At 39.2% G+C, this 12,093-nt stretch overlaps 1 protein-coding gene across 1 annotated transcript in view; it reads right to left on the bottom strand.

Annotated features, from left to right (window-relative positions):
- Positions 1-12,093, bottom strand: part of PREX2 (phosphatidylinositol-3,4,5-trisphosphate dependent Rac exchange factor 2) — a 438,451-nt gene that overhangs the window by 133,277 nt on the left and 293,081 nt on the right. The window contains exon 25 of the mRNA XM_082259215.1: positions 9,660-9,867. Within this exon, the coding sequence (XP_082115341.1) occupies positions 9,660-9,867 (208 nt within the window). The remainder of the gene's footprint in view (positions 1-9,659; positions 9,868-12,093) is intronic.

Here is a 12,093-nt window from a genome sequence, read left to right as displayed (position 1 = left end):
CAAACTGGCTCCAGGTATTGTTTCACTGGTACAAATTTGAATGTGAATAAAATAACCTAAATGGTTGATGTACTGTATACATTGACATTTGCTTTGGTGAAAGATGCTCAATTCTAAACAAGTAATAGAAATATGCAGGGTGGTCTGAAAATGTGACATGGTACTTTGTTCTTGAATACACATCACAATTATTGGATCTGTAAAACAAAAAAAAAAAAAAGGAAAAACAGGATGCTCACTCCTTTCTACAGTGGAACAGCCATTGCTAGTGAAGATTTGTCACATTACCCCCCCGGGGATCCTATCAACCAGCACCCAGGAGAGACAGGGAACCTGAAGAGGTCTATGATTGACTCCCCAGAGTTCTAACAGCCATATTCCAATAACCTGGCCTTGTTTGAAATCCCTTGTCACAGTACAGAGGAGGTTCTCTGTCAAAAATAATTGCCCAAAGGGTTGGTATGAATATGTCTCTACATATTCTTGGTAAGGTTTGCACTTATGAGCTGACATATAATCCTTAATATTAAAAACCAGAATTGTAGAAAGTCATCTAATAATCCCCTGCAGATTTCACATATAAAATGACTTTGGATTTGCCATTCCTTGGAACTGTGAACAATAAGTGCTAAATCAACACTTCATGCCCTGCCTGTAATAACCTCTGTTTTCCTGTTTTCCCTGCGCAGATCCTTTAACTAGATCCTTGGGGGGTTCAGATTTCCTTAACAAAATTTGCTTCAGCCTAATTGCCAGAAGGGTATAACCTAAAATTAATCCAAAACATCATGTATTTAGAATGTACACAGTTAGTTTTGCTTATATTTTTCCTTCCCTGGTTCCTTTTCACATCTAATCAACATGCTACATAAAACCTTTCTGTTTTCATGAGATTTTTTTTTTTGAACCCAGTGATTAAGTCTCTGTGTTTCTCCATACAATGCAGGCAGATCATGACCGGTGGGAGATTGCTGTACATAGCTTCCTGAAAATATTAGCATGCTGTCTCAGTTCTCCTTTAAAGAGCTCTCAGCCCTGTTGCAAGCAGTAAGATGGCTTCTGTGAAGAGTTACACAAATATCAAATTTAGTAATGGGTGGGTGTTAGTCGGGATTAGTAATTGTTACTAGGCAGGCTGCATTTACATGCAATAAAAGAAAATACAAAAATCCCCCACCCCAAACAACCCCCCCCCCCTTACTCACTTTCACATGTCAATAATTTATCTCAAATTTAATTTTATTTCTATTTTCATCATATTATCATCTTTTCATGTTTTTCCCCATCCTTATACATTCTCATTTTCATTTCCATTCCCACTCGTATTTTATATTTATTCTTGTTTTTATTTTTATTTTCATTTTTATCCATTTTTAATCTTATTTCTACTTTTATTTTTATCTTTATTCTTATTTTTATTTTTATTTCCATTCATCCTTTATTTTTATTTTCATGTTTATTTTATTTATAATTATATTTATTTTTATTTTTATTCTCATTGTCTTTGCTATTTTTATTTTATTTATTTTTTCCGAGCTTATTATAATTCATCATTTCATTTTTTATTTATTATTCATTCACTTCCATTCCATCATTCATTCATCTTCTCATTTTCATTTTCATTTTTTTCATATCCCACATTAATTCCTTTTTCTTCTCTTTTTTTTCTTTTTTTTTTGCTACCATTCAATCTTATTCTAATATTATCCTTCACCTTATCCCTTCCCGGCCCCCTTCTTTGTTTTTCCACTTCCATTCATATTGCTTACTGCATTGCATCCTGTCGGATTTATTTTGTATAGTCTGAATGCTCCTGATTTTTTTAGACCTCCAGAGGGACTCAGAGTGCACTTATGTCCAACACATGGAATAGTGCCACTTAACTGCGATAGGCACTTTGCTATTTCATCCACTAGAGGACACTAGTCTTAAGCATATATATTGGTTCTATTTCTCTTCCCATCACCTGACTTAAAAAAGGAGCGCACGCTGGTATTCCACCGCAGTGCGCATGCTCAGAAACACGTCGTCATCAAGCCAGAAGATTCTGTGGACAGCTACTGCGGCTCACTCTGCGTTCCACCCTGCGGTCTCAGCCTCATTTCCATGCCAGTGACACCACTCCACTTCCTGCCGGACCGGAACAGGAATAACTGAGAGGAACACAGACCCCCAGCGGTGACCCCATTGCGTAAATGGATGCCGGAAGGACCCATCTTACCTACATTTACTTACCCTGATGTAAGTTTTTAATGTATCTTGCCAATTAAATACTACAGTCTTTATTTAGAGGCGCCTGTTTTCTCTCTTTGTGCATTTACATGCAGACCACCCTAGGTATCTCCTACATGTAACGCTGAGCCTGTTCTGAAATCTAGTGATTGAAAGGGGGGGGGGGGCAAAGGATCACAAGGCTTTGGAAGAAAAAGCTAGATGATGCTGCATGCCCTCCAGCCAGGAAATGAGACATACTCTGTTCTCATCTTCTAATGCACACTGTGAAAAGCTCACTATGTACACTGAAATCAGACTAAGCAATTTTGGTACAGGAGAGGAGCCTGCACAATTTTGTCAGTCAGGAGGTAAGACTGGGGATCAACTTTAAAAGAAACATTTTGGGCCAGTTTTATTAAAAAAAATGTTTTAAAGATTTTACATTACCTTGGCTTATACGTTGGGTTTACTTAAAGAGAATCTTTTCTTGGCTTCACTCCACAACTGTGCTGTTCCAGGGCTCCCCGCGGGCCGCTGTCATTTTCAAAAGGGTGGCTTTCATATACTGATCTTCAACCATTTTAATTGGTCTGTGACGTCACTCCCATGGGGGTGGGAGTTCAATCAGCCCGGTATTAATGAAATTATGTACTGCGCAGGTCAGTGTACAGATACGGATAGTGTACGGATAGGTAGGTAAGAACCTTTCATGCAGGAGAGACATAGTATGTCTCTTCTGCATTAAAAACCCTGCCTCTCCATTTTTTTTTACCTAAAGTTTCACTTTAACCTAGACTTTGTAGACTTTGGGCATACCACACCTTCCACCAAAAAAACTAAATACTTTGGGCATGTGTGTTATGCCATATTACGTCTCCTCCCTTGCAGCCCCCCTGACTGCATTTAATAGTAAATCCCATCTGTCATTTTGCAGCCAAGACTAAAGTGGGGTACACACTATAAGAAAATCGGTTAAACGGTAGTCCAGTTTTCCTCGTTGTTTAACAGAAAATCAGAACCGATAAACGAAAAATATGTACAAAATTCCTCATACGATAAAAGCTTTTTCTTTGTTGTTTATTGTTTCTGATCATGCGCAGTCTTTCTTTTGTGATTTTTCTTGTACGAAAATCGGACAAAAACGGTACTCAATGAACAAAGATCATTCGTTCTGTTCCCGTCGAGAAACATTTTGGAGTTTGTCCCTATGGGAATTTTCGTAAGAAAAGTCAAAATCGGCTGTCGAAAGTTGTGTACACACTGTACGAAAATCGTACGAAATATTCTTCCGATCTTATAGTGTGAATGAGCCTTTAATTTGTAGCACAGAAGAGGCTCTTCCTGTTCCTGTGTATATTCACATTGGGAATTACAATGTAGCAATGTTTTTACTTCTACATTGTAATTACTCTGCTTTAGTCATAGTGAATGTAAGGGTTAGTCTTAGACCTGCATTTGTTCTTTAAACAACCTTGCAATTAAAAATAAATAAACTGTTGTAACTTCACCCCTTATTAGTTAGCCCTAATAACCCCTAATTAACTCCTTCCTCTATTACCTAATACAAAATTCACTATAATATTTACTAGCTTGCGGTTCCATATTTTGATAGGGTATTTCATATACAGATTTTAAAATTCTCTGTCCACATGCCCAAAATGATCTCAGTGATTGTCTTACTAGCTGATTGTCTTACTAGCTGATCATATGATGTGCAAACCTGATCCTGGCACTCCAAAATGCAGTCCAAAATCTGTGTCATCTGGCTGCTCCTCTAGTGTCCAGTAGCACCTACATTATCCAGTATTTACAAAAGTCCTATTTATTTTTTTATTTACTTTAAATTACATTTATATATTAGTTATTTACAGTAATAATACAGAAAACTGGGTAATCTGTTTTATAATTGTTTAGTATGCAAGTCTCAACATATTGTACAAGTCCATTCAGCCAAACACATTAGTCAGAGAGTAACAACATTGACCAAATGCATTTGTAGTTAACAAGCAGCGCTGTAACATTGACCTCTACGGGATTAATTGTGTGATTGGGAATCTGTACATAAAAGATAAGAGAAAGCAAAGAACATCCATTAGGAACAACTGTTGAAACTAAAAAGTGTTCTTGATTCAGACACCTCTTCTGATCTTCTTGAACATATCTTGACATAAGAAAATATAAACAAAGGTGTGAGAAGGAAAAGGTTCTTGCACCATTTCTAAAATCACAGTGACATGAAACTGCATGGTGCTATGCATTTTTGTGCATGAGAAAATGCTCCTCGGTTTCCAATGTGTGGGGGTGCCATTAGGAATTAATGAAACAGCAGCACTTTTTTGCTGCAGGTACAAGAACCCATGCAATTTACGCACAGTCCCACATCTGCATAGATGTGAATCTAGCCTAGGAGCTTTCAGATTTTTGACTATTTATAATGAAGACCAGCATACACTAAAGCAAAAAAAAGTACCATTGTATAGTATCTGATAGTAACCAAACATTGGCTTTCTGATGTATCAATGGACAGTTATTAATAACTTTGGTTGTTTTTGTACGGGTTTCTGACTATTTTGTTAACAGCATCACCCAATATTATTTTCTTTAAAGTTGTGCTAAATGCTAGGCATTTGTACCTTAATGTAAAAAACACCCCAGTACCTTTCTTTGCCCTTCTGTCCCTGGACACTTACCTCCAATCTATTGTCAGGGCCTGAGACATCTGCAAGGCTGCATCCACAATCCTTCAGGTTGTGTAAGAGGGAGCAGGGGCCAGGTTTGCTGGGTACTCTGTGTGTCTTTAAATGCACACATCCTTGCCCAGTGCTCAAATGCGGGTGTCTCCTTAGTAGCTGGTTAGCTAAGGAGCTTGCGGGATGGTGGTCCTCAGAGGTGTACAAATAAAAGAAGAAGCCAAGTTCTAAAAGGTCCACCAGAAAAAGGTGGAGGAGAGGTGGGAGAGCCCTTAGAGTGTAGTATGTGGATGGTATTAGTAGGAAGTATATAAGGTAAGAGTATGCAGGAAAGGAATCAACTTTCATTTGGCAAAGTTGGGAATGACCAAGTAGTATGGTAGACGAAACCTTCAGAGTACGCATGTGGATAATATTTATCACAATACAGGACAATTGGTGGGTCGCTTGTGATGCCTTGTGCAAACATCAGGAGAAAGATTGGCTGGTTTATAAAGGAGGAAAAGCCCATCAACAGTGGAGGTGTCCATGGTGGCATGTGTTGATTTTTAGCAATGGGTCAATGTAATTTCAGACATAAAATTGTATGAAAGCCTATACACCATAGGTGCGTTTCATAGCTACAATTTGCCACTTCCTCCGTTTAGCAGTGTTCACACAAAGAATTCTGTCCTTCTTGGTTTACGTTTGCATCACACACACATCCCTGCTGTTGAACACATGGAAAATTACAAGGGTATAACTCACTGTGATAACACAGCTAAACTGGGGAAGTGGCAAATTTTAACTACAAAATGAATCTTTGGTAATTAATACATTTAATTTCTAAATTAAAAACAATGACTTCGGCCCAATTCTTAACATCAACACATCCCAGTAATGGTGCCTCCACTGTCCAAACAGTCCATAGGACTTTTGCTCCTTTTTAAACTGGCTAGCTAATGGAACACCCACAAACAGTCAGGGGTTGGGGTTCGGCCACTGGAGAAAAAATGTGGCCATTTTGATAAAGAACATTTATCAGTGAGGACCTACTCTTTCAAAAAATAAATAAAATAAAAATGAGGGTTTAAATTTACTTTAAATTTATGTTATTATGCAACATATTTTTGCGACTTACGACTAAACTCCCATAAATACAATCATTTATAGCAGACAACTGAAAAACAGGTAAATAAATAGATTAACATAAAATGTGGAAAATGTATTGCTCAAATTTACATGGCAGCAGCCCAGCAGCATAATTAAATATTTTATGCAGTAACTATTTTCACTTGCCAAAGCAGGTGATGAAGAAAGATACAAATTTATCAGGCATCTGAATAAAATCAAGTCTGCAAAGTTGCAACAATAAAGCAAACCAAAAGAAAGCACCAGGCAGGTTATTGATCCAGGTTGCAGATACGTGTATTCAGAGAAATGGATGTAGATAGGACTAAGGATGGAATGGAAAGGATGGCTTCTGAGAGCACAGTATCATATAAATTCACCACTTGGGAGCAGATGTGTCACTGACCAATAAAAAGTATTTTACAGGTAACAGTGTTATAAGGAGATAACACATTATAGTCAATAAACTAAGATACATGGGTTATTTTAAAAGTATTCAGTATTTCTTCTCATAATGGTTTAAATATCAAACCTTCACTTCACATAGATAAATACTGATCAGGTGTGGAATAATTTTTTGTCAAGACATAGTTATTGAAACAAAGCTAAACCCACCAATTGAATGGTATCCCAAAACACTTGGGCTTCTTTCACACGGTCCGCCTCTGTAGGTGGATCCATACTGCTCAGCGGGGGATCGATACACAGATCCCCGCTGAGCAGGCAGGTGACAGCTTCCTCTCCGCTCTGTGTGCAGAGAGGGAGGTGTCAGAGCCCCATGCATCTCTATGGGGGAATCGTATGAGAGTGGACCGCCTGTCCGCTCTCATCCGATCCGATCCCCTGGAGAGATGGAAAATAGGGTTTCAATCCGTCCGGATTTCATGGACAGGATCGGATGCGGATGGCAGCGGGTTTCAGCGGACATGTCTCTGCTGACATCCTCTGCCCCATAAGGATGCATTCAGAGAGATAGGTGTTGGCGCTAGTTACCAAGGAGAATGTCCACCAATAGCACAGACAGATGACAAGTGAGTGCTTCCAGACTTTCCACTTGTAGCCAACGTTCAGGGCAGCACTGGCAGGCAAAAGACAGGAAATCCCGCTGGCGGCAAATAGAATAAAACAGGCGCCGCTGAACTAAGCCAAAACTTTATTGTATGACAAACATAATACAGTAACTTACATGGGGGATTGCTCTAGTTCATATTCCGTAGGTGGTGGTTCCTTGGATATTGTCTCCGGAGTTCTGCAGCCACTAAGTGACGATCCAGGAAGCTCAACCACGGAGCTGGTTAAACCGGAAGCCGCGATGGAACGCAAGCTAACCGGAAGTGACGTAACGCGCTTCGGAGCATGCGTACTCGGCTCCTTCCTCAGACGTCTGATGTCATATGACGCCCAGTCAGGATAACTGATGCCCTGCCTGGCTGTCAATCTACTATAGGCTGCACGGGATGTGGTTAATAGTGTGCTTATATTACCTCTCAGCCAAGCTGTCAAAGCCATCAAAATGGCTGGTGTCATAGCTGATCAAATTTGCAGCACCATGACAACTGCAGATCAAAGCTGCTATGATTGTAGCTTCCTTGGCAGTAAAGGATTGGGGAGTTTTGTTTCACTTTAAACCACTACATAAATGTATTTCTTATAAGAGGATATTTTATCTCCAACAGGAATGGCTTAGCATGTGACTGACATGACATTTCACCATCATGTTGGAATTGTTGCCAGATTCAGGTGATGTTTTAGGACTGTCAAATAATTATGCTTCACAAGGGCAACACTTCTACATTATAGAAGACAAAATATATTCTTGGTTGTAGTGCAGATTGACCCTACGCAGTGAAAACCAGGGTCAGAAGATGCTCTCATACACAAGGAACCAATGATACAATCCTAATATAAATTGTTAATAAATTGGATATTTAAAAAATAACTTTGGCCCCCCATAAAAGTCTCACAGTATAAAAAAAATTTGGGCATATGAAATCAATATGTTAATTGTTCTCAGTAAAAATTATAAAACATATAATATCAAAAAATATACAGAAGTGTCCACAAAAACTTCAAAATGTCCACCATTAAAACAAAACAAAAAACTCTTCTGTGCAATGCCTGTATTACAAATATGTAAATTAGTCCCATCCACTGTGCCTTGTGTTTAACAGTGACAACTTCTCCACTCCACCATATGAGGTACAGGGAGGCAATGACCAGATTCTCATGGCCATAAAGACCTATTCAGCCTTTGAACTTAAACCGGCAGGGAAAACTTGGCAGGGTAAACTCAGCATCCAGTATGTCCTCCTCTCTCACATCCAATTTGAAATCACAAATCCCCAGAAAGACAATAATAAATTGATAGTGCAGCATGTTTATTAAAATCCAACAGTTAAAATCAAATCAGTCTAATGCACTCACATTTGCCTGTGCCCAGACCGGCACCAACTCAGTCAGCCTGTGTTAGAGGCGCCGGGAGACAGATGCAGCATCGGAACGATGCTTCATCCACCTAGGTAAGTATCAATCACAAAAAGAAAACCCATCACCTCTTTTAAAGGGGCGGTTGCTATATAATTGGCAACATTTATATTTTAATATTTTATCACCATAGTATTGTCTTGCTGCAGCTGCACACCTGGCCTCTATAAGAAATGCTTATATGGAGTTGCTTGTCTGCTGTTTTCTTAATTTTTTCTCGACTATATTTAACTACCGCAAACCCTGACCTCGAGCTTGTAATAGTTGTACAGTCCCAGCATGCTATACATTCTATACATACCTGCTCTGTGCAATGGTATTGTATGGAGTGGCTCCAAACCTCCTCTTTGTCCCCTGCTGGTGCTCCAGTCTCCTCTTCTTCTCAGTTACCCCCCGTAGGAGGCAGCTTCCTATGGAGGTGCATCTGTGGGCTCACTCCCAAGCTGGGCTGCCTGTATCTATTGACAAACACACAGCTTGGCTTGACCCCGCCTCCCACTTCCTCCTCATGCATTAAGGTTAAAAAAAAAAACATTGTAACTTTAGGGTTAGGTTAGGGTTAGTGTTATGGGTAAAGGTTATGTGACATCTTAAGGATTTAAGTAAACCTATAGGGGAAACTTTTTTTTTTCATTTTAGATAGAGTAAGGGAGGGTAATAACCCCTGTAAGGTTTATTTTTGCCATCTTTATCCCATTGGGGACATTTAACTTTACTTTCTGTCCCATGGCTAAAACAGGAAGTCAGAGGAAATCCCTGCAAATTAAGGGAATCTTTTGGGGACTCTCCAAAACTAGTGTCGCCATTGGAAAATGTCCTCCTTTATTACTTTTCTGGGGACAATCCAACATTTGGAATTTTCTTTTAGTTTTACTTTCAATGATAATGGTAAACAGGACAAATAGAGAGTGTGAATCTCCCTAACAGGGACATTGATATCAATAAAAAATTACAGGTGTTCTAATCCATCTCCATCCATTTTTGCCTTTAGCTATACTTTCAGTTACAAGTCCAGGAATTTTGGAAAAAGTTCATTTTGCATGTTTTGAAAATAGGTAAGATGGAAAGACATTCATCTAATATTTATAGATATGACCCGTCCCTGTCTTCTCTGCAGATTAAAGCATCTGAAAATAATGATAATTAATAACAAATACTTACTCATCAATTTGAGATACGCAGGTTTCCACTTCTGCCAGGGCTGACTGGAGTTTGCATAATAACTTATGATGTATATCCTGTGTTTCCAGATCCTCATCTCTGAGCAAATAGCGCAAGCCATGGCCATCACGCTGACCCAGAGAATGTCCAGAAGGTGCAGCCATGGTGGTTATAGTGTGTTGTATGTACACCATTGGATTAAGTTTACCTAGACAGAAAACAGGAAAGAATATTTTAAAAGTCATCAATAGGCGTAGCAATAACCTTATTTAAGTGAAAGACATATAATGTGAAAAATCACATTTGCTTTAGAGAGGATCAACATTCTATCTATGGTAACACATTGGTCTCCAAACTGCAGCCTTAGGGCCAGATGTGGCCTTTTGCTTGCCTCAATCCGGCTCTTGGGCACTACTCCTCCAACTGACACCAATGATGGGACACCCTTCCTCTCACTAACAGCACCAATGGAGCACTATTCCTTCCACTAATACCAACAAGGGGCACAATTCCTCCCAATAAAACTAATGACGGGGCATTGCTTGCTTCCACAATCCGGCCTGCCAAAAACCTGAAGGACAGTAAACTGGCCCTTTGCTTAGAAAGTTTGGAGACCGCTAGTGTAGCAGATGCAGAAATTTTGGACCATATACCAAGCAATGGCATAACAAAAGCAATGAAACAATGTAAGTTCTAAGTGTGCCAGCATTTAATGACCATAGAATGAGAATGTACTGTATGGATTAGGCATACTTCAACATATGAAATCAGGGTTGCAGGATTAGGAGTTATAAAATTAAAACAATTCTGCATAAAAGTTGTAAAGCAGGGGCATTGCTAGGATTATGGAAGACCTGGGGCACCCTGAGGCACACTGAGAAAAGCAACTCTGCAGCATGTGTAACACACTGCAACAATTGGTGGGGAAAGGAAGGTCATGCCTTAAAGTAGAAGTGACTTAAAGGAGAATACCTAAATAGAATTTGAGCCTACAGAAGCAAATGTTAATACAATGTTTCCGCATTGTGTGTACAGGGAGTGTAGCAATGTCATGAGACTAAGGATAGTTGCTGTAAAGAAAAGCTTCAGCCAAGCCTTTTTCAACTTTTGGGTATAATGGGGAAAAATTAGAACTGCTATTTTTTTTTTTTTTTTTTTTTTTATTTTTATTTTTTTTACTGCTGTCTAGGTCCTTGTTAGGGACATTTGTCCTTAACATTTGTCCTGATGATTATTGTCATATGAATACAAGTGAGTAAAAAGCTAAAATTGTTAAAATTTTAAGTTGTTGAAATAGGAAGTGAGGGAAACTTCCTCACTGGGGACACTGCTCTAATGACTGTCAAAGGTGAGATTTTCTCAACATTTAGTGAAATTTTATTTTACTTTTTGTTGTGTCTTCAGGACAAGAAATTAGAGGAGATGTGGTTAATGATGACAATCAGCAAAGTTTCTATCAAAGTTTCTTTTTGACAAAGTTTCTATCCACATATCAAAAGTAAAAAAAAAGAAACATACACTATATTGTAAAAAGTATTGGGATGCCTGCCTTTACACACATTAATTTTAATGGCATCCCAGTCTTAGTCTGTAGGGTTCAATACTAAGTTGGCCCCACCTTTGCAGCTATTCTCTTCTGGGAAGGCTGTCCACAAGGTTTAGGAGTGTGTCTATGGGAATGAAGAGGTTAGACACTGATGTTGGAGAGAAGGCTGGCTCGCAATCTGCACTCTAATTCATCCCAAATGTGTTCTATTGGGTGTGCATGCCAGTCAAGTTCCTCCACCCAAAACTCACTCATCCATGTATTTATGGACCTTGCTTTGTGCACTAGTTCAAATCATTTGGTGGAGGGGGGACTATGGTGTGGGGTTGTTTTTCAGGGGTTGGGCTTGGCCCCTTAGTTCCAGTAATAGGAACTCTTAAGGAGTCAGCACATTAAGACATTTTGGACAATTTTATGCTCCCAACTTTGCGGGAACAGTTTGGGGATGGCCTCTTCCTGTTCCAACATGACTGCGTACCTGTGCACAAAGCAAGGTCCATAAAGACATGGATGAGCGAGTTTGGGGCGCAGGAACTTAAATGGCCTGCAGAGAGTCCTGACCTCAAACAATAGAACACCTTTGGGATGAATTATAGCTGAGACTGCAAGCCAGGCCTTCTCATCTACATCAGTGCCTGACCTCACAAATGCCCTTCTGGAAGACTGGTCAAACATTCCCATAGACACACTCCTAAACCTTGTTGACAGCCTTCCCAGAAGAATTGAAGCTGCTAGAGCTGCAAAAGGTGGGCCAACTCAATATTAAACCCTACGGACTAAGACTGGGATTCCATTAAAGTTCATGTGGATGTAAAGGCAGGTGTCCCAATACTTTTGACAATATACTGTATATCTAAAGCCATTTTTTTTATTTTTTTTTTTATTTTG

This window comes from Pelophylax lessonae (assembly GCF_965119305.1).
Source record: "Pelophylax lessonae genome assembly, chromosome: 5".
Classification (NCBI taxonomy): Eukaryota; Metazoa; Chordata; class Amphibia; order Anura; family Ranidae; genus Pelophylax; species Pelophylax lessonae.
The sequence above is the reverse complement of the archived record's forward strand: the minus strand, read 5'-3'. Positions and strand labels throughout refer to the sequence as shown.